At 36.0% G+C, this 13,612-nt stretch overlaps 1 protein-coding gene across 2 annotated transcripts in view; it reads left to right on the forward strand.

Moving 5' to 3' along the window:
• LOC149065548 (glutamine synthetase 2, cytoplasmic-like) overlaps positions 1-5,925 on the forward strand; it is a 64,085-nt gene extending 58,160 nt beyond the window's left edge. For both annotated transcript variants that reach the window (XM_089253821.1, XM_089253820.1), the window contains exons 2-7: positions 1,289-1,469; positions 2,596-2,757; positions 2,941-3,085; positions 3,849-4,026; positions 5,024-5,172; positions 5,295-5,925. In XM_089253821.1, the coding sequence (XP_089109947.1) occupies positions 1,307-1,469; positions 2,596-2,757; positions 2,941-3,085; positions 3,849-4,026; positions 5,024-5,172; positions 5,295-5,583 (1,086 nt within the window). In that variant the 5' untranslated portion in view covers positions 1,289-1,306 and the 3' untranslated portion in view covers positions 5,584-5,925. The remainder of the gene's footprint in view (positions 1-1,288; positions 1,470-2,595; positions 2,758-2,940; positions 3,086-3,848; positions 4,027-5,023; positions 5,173-5,294) is intronic.
• The last annotated feature ends 7,687 nt before the right edge of the window (positions 5,926-13,612 follow it).

The raw sequence follows: 13,612 nt of genomic DNA on the forward strand, positions 1-13,612 counted from the left end.
AGTCAGCTGAGGGCTCGTCGCAGAACAGTGCTAAACATTCTGCTTTGGGGCATCCAATAGGGATATATTGATTAAGTTCACACAATGATTCGCATTCCCAAATAATATATAACGTAGTGGAAAAATTACACGTGTGCATAAAAACTAGCACACTATTTAATTAATAAATCTATTTGGTTAGACTTATTAATGCTCTTCTACCTAGTACCTTACCAAGGTACAATAAACAATCCTAACACAACAATCCTAATAAAATAAACAATATATATATTTCGCACCTCAAACTTTTTCTAAGTTTCAAAAACAGAATTGGGGTGAGGTCATGATTGTGGAATCTGGTTTACAAAGCCGTTTAAAAAAGGTAAAAAAAATTGTACCTCAACGTAAGTTCCTCATTAGTTTCTTGAAAGGGAAAAGATGTCTTTTTAGAGTTCCGTTGTGGTGCAACACCTTACCAAGGCCTGCTAGATAGAGATACTGTCTACGAGCGTCATAGGAGGCTTTACCATTACTCACCGGGTATCTGGAACAAGATCCATAAAACTCTGTAAAGATGTTCAGTTGTGTATGTATGGTTTGTTACAATCTTTAGGTCAGGTCCACACATATACGTTGCACTCAGGGACGGCTCGAGACAAAATCTCTACCTGAGTGGGATCTATTTTTGTGCCAATGACCTCTCCCAATTAAAAAAAAACTTTTGTTTTAATCGTTTCATTCAATTTCAAAAATTCAATTTCATCAATCGTTTCATTTCATGATGCAATTCAAAGGAACAGCAATATGTTATGTTATAAAATAGCATGTGGATTTGTTTTTGCCCTTTTACCTCAGACTTGACGTCCCTCCTTGAGCGGGTACAAATAATTTTTCCTAAATTGTTTTCGCCCTTCACTTTGGATTTGAATTTGACACCCTTTTAGAGCACACCCAGTGTGACCGAGCTGCCCCCGATTGCACTACCAGGAAAGTCTGGTAAATCGGGAGATGGACCAGTGATCACATGGGTGCCAAAGTACATGGGTTTTCTCATGTGAGAGAGAGTACATTTTTTTTTCTCCTTGTGCAAAAGGTAGAAACGAGGCCCAAGTGCAGGATTCCTATTTGAAATGGTCAGCAAATCATAGGTTTTAATTCATTCATTTTTTTTAAAGTATTTATTCAGTATTTTTTTTTAAATACTGTACTGTGTTGGCGATTCGATTCTGCATTTTTAATACAAGTAATGCATGTGCCCGACCTCCCCAAATAAAAAAATCTTAAATAATTTTGAATTTCTTTCAAACAGCCAAAAATTACTGAAGACATGGCCGGACCAGCTGTTTTGAACAAGCAGGTGTTGCAGAAATATTTAAACCTACCACAGCCTGCTGATAAGGTGCTAGTGACATATATATGGATTGATGGATCGGGGGAAAATGTACGATCCAAGACGAAAACCATTAACTTTATTCCAAAATTTCCCAATGGTGAGTTATTTTCCAAGATACATCAAAATATTTGCAATGAGAAATGGCAGTTTCTTTTATTTGCCATCAAGATGTTTTCGTGAGTTAAATTCTTAAGCATCCTTTTCCAAAACTTCAGGTATTTGACATGCTATAGTGCAGTGGTTCTCAACCTTTGGCCACAACTCAGTTGATTTCTTTTTGTGAGTAGAATGCCCAGTCAAGCACGCAATCAATAGGAAAATAGATGGGGGAAATGAAATGGCGAATCATTCATGGCTTAGTGTGATTGGTGTCAGAGCCTGGCGGTTGCGAAACACTGCTATAGTGTGTCAATATTGATATTGAAACTGCATAGTATAGATATTGATATTCTTTTTATAAATAATATGAGTATGCATTTTTCAATTACAGTCAAAGCATATAATCATGTAATTTTATATTTACAGAGAATATTTTTTTTTCTTGTGCTCATATTAGGATTGAAAGATTATTGGTTTATAGACTTACACATACTTAACAACAAAGAAAAAAATATAAAAATTGTAGTTGAAAAAGTTGGATTATCACATGAATATTTTATGCAAACATATATATTTTTATTCAAATGTTCTAATTTTTTGAAAAAAGGGGAAAAACAGTTTCTTTTTTTAAGCTTGACAATTGTGAGCCAGCTGCTATCGACTTTGAAACCATGGTTCAGGTTCATTCCACTTTATGCAAAGTTTCCACCACAGATATGCTCAATAACCTCTTGGAAGATATAAATGCAAATTAAAGCTATATTAAAAAATTTTGTTTTTATAACTTCAGAATTTTATGAACTGCACTAGCAGGTTTCTGACATGTTTTAATTTCTTTAAACAAATGAGTATAATGTTCTTTGTGTATAACACATCCTGAATTGGACCCCTCTTCCACTAGAACATTTTTAATGCAAATGAATAGAAACTAAAAAAAGATTAGTTCCCTGGCCTATAAGCCAAAATCCTGTCGGCTCCTTTTCCTTTTGGAGGCTTTGTCTCACTTAGATATCATACACTATATTCTGTCATACAGTTACTCTAAAGGTTTACCATTATTTGTGATAGCAGTAGTTCTGTGCAAAAGTATTAAAATATATAACCAAAATATATTGTTTTTTTAGAATTGCCAAGATGGGACTTTGATGGCTCTAGCTGCTACATGTCAGATAGTTCCAATGCTGATGTGTTTTTGAAGCCAGTGGCATTGTTTAATGATCCTTTTTTAGAAGGCGACAATAAACTAGTGATGTGTGAGACGTATCGTCCGGATATGACTCCTATGCGTGAGTTTTAAGTAAACTTTTCTGGGGGGAATTATAATGATGCAAAAAGTTCAAAATGAAGTATGTATATAGTGTGACAATAAATGAAGTATATTTTCATCAATATTCAATACATAAACCATCAATTTTGTGGATTTTATAAATTCAGTTTCTAAAATATTTTTGAATATTTTTTGTTTATAGCAACTAACAAGCGTTACCAGCTTCTAGAAGCTCTAAAAGCTGCTGGCTCTGTTGACCCTTTGTTTGGCCTTGAGCAAGAGTACACGTTTTTAGACACAGATTCGCACCCATTCAAATGGCCTAAGCAAGGTTATCCTGGTCCACAAGTTAAGTTATTTTCTTTTTCCTTACTTGATAATATGGTATAGGAGGTTCAAAATGAAGAAAACTAGTTCGAATTGATCAAAAACAACATTTCATGAGCCTATGACAATGAAAAATAAAAATTTCATCATTTTTTTTTTGTGGTTGAAGATGATGCAGTGGTATCATAGTGTATTCATGAGTCACAAATGCAATCTTTCTATTTTGCCCCAAAAAAGTCAAGATGGACCCCTACAAAGAACAGGACACACATTATTTCTAGACACAAAAACTTTAAATTTCATACATTTGGGTTGAAATTTTTTATGGTTCACACACGTAGATAGAAATATCAACATCATAAACACACATAAATACTCATGGCACAAAAGAATAAAATACAAGGAACACAACCAACAGAAAATGTCCATTTTATATAACCCGTATAATAGGCCAAGAATTCAAAGCATGACCTAATGGTTCACGAGAAAATATACTTGCATAGATTTCCTTGCACTTGAGATGTCTATCCCTTCAATGAAAAATGCTTTGCAAATGCAACTTTTATAAAAAATTGGGTGAATGCTGCAGTCAGTGCCAGACTTTGAATCTCATGAACTAAATGACTGCAGAAGGTGCCAACTGTAAGGGCAGATTTTTAAGGCAATTTGTTTTTGGGCAAAAGGGAGCAATTTCTTTTTATCGCCAAAAAAATATTATTTGCTGATACCTGAAAAATGTATTTGTATGTGATATGTTTTCATTCAAATAATTCTTCTATTTATAGGTCCTTATTACTGTGGCGTAGGAGCTACGAAAGCCTATGGTCGTGACATAATAGAGGCTCATTACAAAGCTTGCATGTATGCTGGCATCAATATTAGTGGAACTAATGCAGAAGTACTCCCAAGTCAATGGGAGTACCAAGTCGGTCCATGCTTAGGTGTAGACATTGGTGATGAGGTAGTATTTTGCATTATTTAGGCCAGTATTACCCTATAAAAGTTTTATAAAACTTGACAAATAAGCTTATTTGTTACCAATAAGTAAAAATTACATATTTAACCTTTCAGCGGGTGCAGCCTTTATACTAGCGTGGAAAGTCATGTGCATTTTCTAAATACCCTATGTAAAATTCAAATTTGTGTAAGTCCAGTAACTAAATTTTTGATACAATAGCATATATAGCTAATAAATACAGATTTATAAAAAATAAATGCAGTTTTTATTTATATAAAGAATATGGGTACAAGTATATAAATGAACAATCGAACTAAAAATTTCATGACTAGAATTTTCAACTAGTCATTGCAAACATTGTACACATTTTCCTAGAGCTAACACTTCTCATAAAAGGCACTTTTTAATTCATAAAATAACAGCTTTGCAGTCAGAGAAAAAGTGCTTAGAAAAGTGCTCAGTGGTTCTCAATCTTTGATTTGTGGAGTCCTTTCTGGTATATAGTTTCTATGGCAGAGCCCAAGTAGGTCTATTTTTAATTTATTAATCAAAGTTATTGATTTATTTTTACTATTTAAAAACATTAATAATTATTTTATCAAATTTGTTTTTTCTCCTTGAGTGGCCACAGAGCCCCGATTAAGAACTGCTGCTCTAAATGTATAAATTTCTGGCAAATTTCACAACTGAACAGTGTGATCCATGAAACTTATTGGAATTTTGGCATGTGTATCTCAAAAATAATACCTGCAGAGAAACCATGATGGTGCAACGAACGTTGGAAGACAACTGAAGTAAGGCTTATAAGTTTGGGAAGAAATAGACAGGGGGGGGGGGGAGAGAGGGGGGAAGAGAGTATAGAGTACAGTGCACTCTAGCTTAAAATATGTTAGACTGAATTTATCATGCTCATATCTCCTACACTCACCTGCTGGAAGGTTGAAAGAAGCACTGTTTATGAATATTTTGTAACAATATGGTCAATATTCTGAATTTTTAGGTTTGGGTGAGCCGTTATATTCTTCATCGCATAGCAGAAGAATTTGGTGTTTCAGTCACATTTGACCCTAAGCCGATCGCAGGCTGGAATGGATCTGGAGCACACATGAATTTTTCTACAAAAGAAATGCGTGAAAAGGGAGGATTGAAGTATGTCATTATCTTAATTTAATATACTAATTCTTTTGTATGCACAGTAAACTCTTTGGTGTACTCTTTCTTTAATACAGTAAATTGCTAACTTTGAAAAAAAAATTATTACTTTTTTTCAGATACATAAATGAAGCTATCACATGTTTAAAAAAGAACCATCAACTCCATATCAAAGCATATGACCCAAAAGAGGGGGAGGATAACATGCGCAGACTCACTGGATTGCATGAAACATCAAGTATTCACGATTTCTCTTATGGAGTTGCTGACAGAGGAGCCAGTATTCGAATACCTCGTAATGTTGCTGACTTGGGATGCGGTTACCTTGAGGATAGGCGTCCTTCAAGCAATTGTGATCCTTATTCAGTGGCAAATGCACTCATCCGAACCATATGCTTAAAGGAATAAACTCATTTTGTACATATATTCTAATTTTACCCTTTAGTCAATTTTTTTATATATTGTTCCCATCTATGTATAAAATGAAAAAAATTTTGATATTTTTTTATGATAAAACAAACTGCCATTGCGCATTCAATTGGATAATTTTTTATGATGAAATTCGGTATAAATTTTTATGAGAAAAAAGAGCTGGCCATGACATACTGTACTCCTATGAACATGGAAACTTTTCACATGTTTAACATGGTACCTGAATGCATAAAACTGATGTTTTACATCAAGATGTAAAAATTGTAATTTTACTTCTTATGCAAATTTAGATCCCTACAATAAATATTGGTGAAATTATTCTCACAAAAAATTTTTCATTTGTTCTGCTTCCATCAGTTTCTATTTTAAAAGGAATAAAATTTATGTAGTATTGCACTCTCAGTAACTTCTGAGACTTCATATTTAGTTTTTGATTCAGGGCTTCACACACACAAAAAGCATAGCACCAACTTCATCTACTTTTTTTTGTCATATTTTCATTTGAAAAAAAGTTTCATATAGAAAATAACTAGTAAATGAGAAATTCTAATATTCCTGTTTTATATATATTTGGCGCACATAGGATCGACCTTTGGAGGGGACACAAAATTTTTCTTCTTGAGAAAATTTGAGTTATCATCCTTCAAAAAGCATTTAAATTAACAAATTGGTTAATATAGATTATAAAGGATATTCTCTTTTGATATTTCAATTTTTCACTGAAATACTTTTTTTCCCATCTAATTTTTTGTTAATTTTTTTCACCTGTCACTCATCTGAAAAACAAGACAGGACAATATAAAGATTTCAGAGAAAACACAACTTAATTGTTGTACCTGTATTATTAACCCTCTGAGGATCACAGAAGATTCACAAAATGGTTTGAAAAAAAACACTTCACCTTAAACAAAATGTTTTCAAAAGTGGCCAGCTAGAAAATGCTTTTCCCCCTTCTGCTCCGCAGGACATCGGGCAAGGGATGGTAGGGATTTGACTGAAGTGGCATTTGTGTAACGCCCGCTTAATGCCTCTATTCTTCAGGCTGAACAATATTGCATCTCTGGATTTTTGTCGAACCTGCTCAATCGTACTGATAGAGTAGAGAGTGATTTACTTGTTCACGGTTTAACTATTCAGAAATATAAATGAGGGAAATAAGCTGAAAATTTTGTATTTTAGGTGTTCTGCATATGAGATAATTTATAATTTAGGTATTAAAAAAATAAAGGAGGAAAAGTGTGTATAGATCTTGAACGTATAATTTATGCTTGATTTTTTTTTTTCTAGATCATCAATCTATTTTAGGGGTTCTTATCGCATCGGCTTCAGAAATAGGTCATACAAATCCATCTAAATTATAAATATACCTTATATTTGCTGTTCCACTAATTTCACAAATAATGAAAATCAAACATTTTGTTTGTAAAGGTGCGTACAAACTTTTTTTACAGGCGTTTGTATTGGTATTTAATAGGCGCTTTCAGATTCAAATATAAGGTGTCTAAAGTTGATCATTCTGTTGGATTTGTGTTACGGCTAAAAAAAAGTAAAAAAACTCCTATTTAATTTAATGCTATGTCATTTCCGTTTTAAAGACTCAAATTTTTTAGATCGGCATTTCTCAACCTTTCTGAACCCAAGGACCACTGAATTGTCTCATACAATTTTTCGGACCACATGTGTCCCCTATTACGGGAGACATTCCTGTAATTTTTGTTCCGATTATTTTTTTTATACAATTTGTTCCGCTTTTTTCAACGAGGCTTTATTTAAATCTGTAAATTTACTGAAGTCGTGAATGCACAGACACGCATTCATGTTGTAAGGGGTACCATAGTTATTAAAATATAAAATTTAACTTTCTATATGGACGTACTATGCCCAAAAATCCAACTAGAAAGTTGTTGCCCTGACTCTCCTTATGATGTCAAAAAATTCCACGTTTCTAAGTGGAATATTGACTGAGATATTCGAATTAGAAAAATATCATTGGAATGTGGATAAACTGTTTTACCACGTGGAAATGTGGAATTTGTTTTTGTTGGCTGCAGTAGAGAGACAGACAGGGTACAACTTTTCAATTTGATTTTCGGGCACAGGGTGTCCGTATAAAAATTAATGTGTTTTATTTTAGTAACAACCCTTTGAAACATGAATGACGTATTTAAGTAATGCTCGCTATTTGGATACTTTTTCTAATTGGGAGTATGCCTCTAGTGCAAACGTTCGCCAGTAAAATGTCATGTGTGTACCATTAACTGTGCCCCCCCCCCCCCGGTATATATTTCATGGTAAATGCGAAAAATTCGGTTATTATGCATAATTCCAGATCATTTTGACAAATTTGTTGAATTTTCCGAATTTATCACATTTACCGGTGATAAATAGACAAATACAGATGTTCAAGACAAAGAGTCAAAAAGTCCGACTCTTTGTCTTGAACAGCGAGTAACTCCTGCTATAAAGATTATTTTGTCTTTCCACTATTTGTCTCTGCTACTGAAGAAGGAACTTCACACAGTTCCGAAACGCATCTAGCTGTTGTTCTCTTCTAATTTTTGGTATGCTCACGTTGTTTTGCCTAGTATATTGTCTCACCCAAAAGTAATTCCAACATTCTAAAGGTAACATTCTAACGATAGCTAACATTACAAGATTGATAATAATTGATATGTTTTTATCATTATAACATTATTTTAATTTAATTCCTCCCATCACGTACGAGAAAAACTGATAAGTGGTTGAATTTGGGAATATTTCTATATGATTTGTTCCATATTTATGTTATTTATCAACTACATTCAGGAATTTCGCGTAATCACTGATAAAAGTAGGAAAAAAAATCTACTTTATACCGACGCGATTGGTGATTACGCATAATAAATGGCGATTATGGGTAATCACTGATTTTTCATATTTACTGCAACATATACACGAGTTCATACCATTCTCACAAAATGAATTTTGATGGCTTTTCAATGAAGTATTTTCTCTAACATACAGATGTGAGGTAAACAAAGTACTTGAAAATTATAATGAATACACTATCTACAAATAAGTATTTGGACACCTGTGATAGAAAAGAAAAACTAACTTTATTCAAAATCAATAGTTGGTAGAGCCTCCACGAGAGGCAATTACAGCGTGAACCCTCCGGCAGTGCCGTCTTAATGCATGGGCCCACCCGGGCACTGCCCGGGGGCCTCAAGAGAAGAGGGGTCTCACAAAAATGAGATCCGGTTGAAATTTTCCAAGATATACCAGGTAGGGCCTCAGAAAAACCACTTGGCCCGGGGACCCATGATACTCTTAAGACGGCCATGCCCTCCGGGGCATACTTTCCACAAGTCCTTGTGTGACGGCTAGTGGTATTTTCTTCCACTCGGCTTGGAGAATACATGTCAGTTCCTTCACCGATTTTGGACGGGTAGGGCACCCCTTAATTCGGCGATCCAACTCGTCCCAGAGGTTCTCGATAGGGTTCAGGTCTGGGCAGGCCAGTCCATTCGATGAACCCCATTGGCACCATACCAAGCCTTGGTTAACCTCGCAGTATGACAGCTGGCATTGTCGTCCTGGAAGTAACAGGGGTCCACCCCGTAAAACTGCCACAACGTAGGAAGCACATTGTCACCCAAAATAGTGCAGTAGGCATCGGCGTTGAGCTTACCATGAATGGGGACCAAGGGTCCCAGTCCATACCAGGAGAAACACCCCCAGACCATAATTCCACCTCCGCCGAACTTGACTGTTGGCACAATGCATTCTAGTAGGAGACGTTCTCCAGGCAGACGCCAGACCCTGCCATCCGAACGGTAGAGGGTGAACCTTGATTCTCGTCTCTCCAAAGAACCCGTTTCCACTGATCTACGGTCCAATTTCGATGTGCTTTGCACCACATTAACCGAGCAACGCGGTTGGACTTTGTGATCAAAGGCTTATGGGCAGCAGCACGACCATGAAAACCAATCAGATGTGCTTCCTTGCGGATGGTATTCATTGAAACAATACTCCCGGATGCCTGTTGAAACTCCTCGCGGATGAGAGCCATCGGTTGGGTGCGGTTCTTCCGAATTTCTCTGGACAGCACCCGTCGGTCTCTATCTCCCAGTTTCGTTGGTCTGCCGACTCGGGGAAAATTCCGACAATCACATAGGCCACTGTCGATTTTGGGTACTTCAGCTCGCTAGATATGTCCCTTAAGGATCGGTAATTTTTGTGATACCCGATAATTATACCTTTCTCGAAATCAGAGAGCTCCGAACTGCGCGGCATCTTGCATGCGACTAATGCCGATGTTGTTTCCTACACGATATATACCGGCGGAGGGCGTGACGTATCTCAGGACCGCAGATATCGTCAGTTGCATAGGTGTCCAAATACTTATTGGTAGATAGTGTATAAGAAAGACACCTGAAGTAGCAATTATTAAATTTGTGAATTGAATCGATAGTAGAAAAATAAAAGAATGAGAAAAAGTCCCCATAAAAATACAGTAAAATGTTCTGCATTGCAAGGCATTGAGAACTAGCGGCACATTTGCAATATTAATAATATTCTCGCATATTTCTCGAGGATTTCTTGCATTAAGTTTGCACCAGTCCCTATTACATCATTTATGTCTTCCTCTTCCGACTCAAAAACGGATGATTTAGATGATTCATTTTCTGAGCTTGATAAAAGCTCTTCTCTGTCGCTCACTTTTTTTTACTTTGTTTCAATATTGTCGCAAGTGAAAATGAAGGTGATGAAGCAGTCAATTGATAATAGGCAACTGAATAACCGTTTTTGAGATAGTTTCTTATCAGGAAAGAAACAATTTTAGCTAACAATAAATGGAGGAAAAAAAAAGAATTCCAACCTACTGTGGAAGAGGATTTAGAGGGGAAAGGAAAATCTTTCACTCTTTCACTTGCTGGTACTGACGTTAAGTTTCTTTCAAACTTGCTAGTACAATGAATAGGAATGTATTTTGTACAGGTAATACGGGGTATTTGAAGAATGGTCTACTTATCTCAACGCAAAGCTAATAAACCTGAATAAATTCCTAAAAATTATGTTGAACCCCCCCCCCCCCCCCCCCCGTGAACTTCCGTATCTCTGCTCATGACTATGTGCAAGATTACAAGAAAAATAAATCTGAGATCAAAGGATCCACTTATGGACCCTTTGTCACTAATGTTCAAATGATGAATTTTTTTTCAGAAAGTAATTTCTCAATCACAAACGGAAAACTACTTCTTCACGGTCACTCCTCTTTTACGGGCAAGTTGTTTTGTTCCGCAGGGTGTCCGCAAGAGAGGGGATTCACACTGTATTTCATTCATAAGCGGATGCAGGCGCTTCGAACGAGGGGGGGGGCGGATTTTCCTCCTCCACTATCCGCCTATTATAATACAGATTTATTTTTGGGGAAACGGAGGGCGGTAGGGACAGGGAGGCTGGGCCCGTGCACCCCCCCCCCAAGCCCATTAAAAATTAGGAAAAATAAATTATACAGTGAAACTCCTCTAAGACGACAGGTTGGCCGCTGATCGCATACAGAGGTGGCCGCGAAATACGGGTTATTTTTGTATTATGTCTATGGAGCCTATTTCCCGTTCCGAGAAAAACTTGCCGCAAAGGTAAGTTGGCCAGAGAATAGGGTTGGCCGCCTATGAAAGTTTCACTAGATTTATGTAAAAAAAATTGAAATATCAAAAGAAAATACTCTTTATATGTTATATTTACCAATTTCTGTTAATATAAATGCTTTTTGAAGGGTAGTAACTCAGAATTTCTCAGGAAGACAATTTTGTGCCCCCCCGAAGTCTTTTATGCCTCTCCCGAAAGTTGATCCTGCATACGCCACTCGGTAGAGGCAACCAGTCCCCCCTGTTTCCGCTCATGATTTTATTGCTCTGCTATAAGTATTTAATTTTCAATTGCAACACACAATTATTGAAAGGTTGCATAAAATTTCTATGATAAACATAACGTTTAATAAAAATTGGTGACATTGATAAATCGACAGAATGAAATATGCTACAGTCTATCAACGCCTTTTACAAGAAAATCTGTTTCCCTTTGTTGATGGGAATTATCAGATTTCACTGCTGAGTTCCTAATACCTCCCCAACACAAAGTAGTCTTCCTGATAATCCTTGAAGAAAACCGATGTCAAACAGCACTCAATTGTTCATTTGTGTTCGTCTATGTATGAGTATTTATGTTATCAATGTGTAGGAAGGTACATATGTGCCCCAAAACTCTTCTTTTCCCTTACTCTTCTGTCCTTTTATTTTAGAGATCTTCAAGTGAGCATAGCTGCCAAGTCTCCCGAATTTTAGCTTCATCGCTCGACCTCCCGAAAAGTTCTTAAATCTCCCGAATTTTTACGAAAATCACAAAAATCCCTAATTGTCCCTAAAAATTCCCTACTTCATTAAAAAAAATCCCCGCTTATGAAAACAATCCCTAAGGAATTTCTTGTGGGGCATGAATCCTCTTTTTTTTCCCTTCCGAAATGACGTCACACGTCGTAAATGGGGAAATTCCCTTTTTAAGGAAGTTTTACAAACCCTCTGATGGTAACAAGAAAGTTGTTTGTCTTATCGTGCAGGGAAATGGCTTAGCAGCCAATAGTCCTGGATAATAATCGAAGATTCTAGTGACGCGTATATGGTCAAAATTTCTTTTGTTGAAGTTACGTACGTGCGATATAACAAAGCATGAATAATGATAAGCAAAAACATATTTAATCAATTTTAAAGATACTTATTCCGATGAATTTCCTTTCGTCAAACGTTCCAGAAGAGGGCCTACTTTTCCTTTTTGTACAAGTTGTGTCACGGACATAAACATCGGGCATGGAAAGACTGCCATCATCACTCATGTGAAATTAAAAAAAAAACATCGAGCAAGTGTCACAAAAAGTCAGTGTTCTTCAAAAATTGACGGTGTTTTCCTTCATCTTCCGATGATTTTGGGGTCATTCGCGCAGAATGTTTGTTCACAGCGTTTCTGATTGAACACAATATTTATATTTACATCATTGAAGTTTTGGCCTCCAATTTCACTTGTTTTTTGCGTAGGAATTTTATTCCCAAGGGTTTAACTTCCATGTGTGTAAAATCCCTATTTTAATTTGACTTCAGTAGGAATTTTATTCCCTACGCTTTAACTTTTATGTTTGGAAAATCCCTATTTTATTTGGAAAAATCCCTATTGTATTTATTAGGGAATGGTTTTAGCATAAAATACGGGTTTGCGCGAAAATCTCCCGAATTTTCATTTTCAAAAGTTGGCAGCTATGAGTGAGGGGCAGTCTGAAAGATTAAAAATGGAGAAAAGAAAGGGGCGTATGACATGGCAGTATTAGTGTCCGGTGCAATACAAAAGATATGGGGGGAAAGGAACTGGTTTTCTCCGACGCAGATGTGCGTTCCTGGCACTTTCGAAACCATTTTTGGTGAACGCATACGTGAGTTCCTGCCCCTTTTGGTACACTAGAGTTTTGACTCACATATGCGTCGCAGCCCCTCAGCTGGTTAAGACCAGGATGTGAGTTACCTTCATGTGGTTTTGCACCCAAAATGAAACTAAAATACAATAAATATTCATTTTCTTAAATGAGCACTATCTCAAAATTTTTTCAATTAATCGATGTATCGTATAAAAAAATACGAGTCTTATGCCTTATTGGATACAAGTATAACAGAGGATTCTAAATTACTTAAGATTGAATTGTGATTATTCATAAATTATTATTAAAGAAAACTCTCACAAACTACAAAACATATGAACTTATCAGAAATGAGTAGGTATATTTGATAGTCATTTACTTTGTTTTCATCAGGAAAGTGTAGAATGAAAAAGATTTTTTCCCGTTTTGTTGGTAATCCTGCGTTTATAATCGAATGTAGTGTTTTGTGTAATACTGTATACAATTCATAAAAATGTGGGTTCTGCCAAGCTTCACATTTGTCCCCACTTTTTTTTCAGGAAAACATCACATTAGAGCTGT

Source organism: Pholcus phalangioides, unplaced genomic scaffold (genome assembly GCF_987345545.1).
Source record: "Pholcus phalangioides strain wild (caught in Gottingen) unplaced genomic scaffold, Ppha-v1.0 ptg000039l_1, whole genome shotgun sequence".
Lineage (NCBI taxonomy): Eukaryota > Metazoa > Arthropoda > Arachnida > Araneae > Pholcidae > Pholcus > Pholcus phalangioides.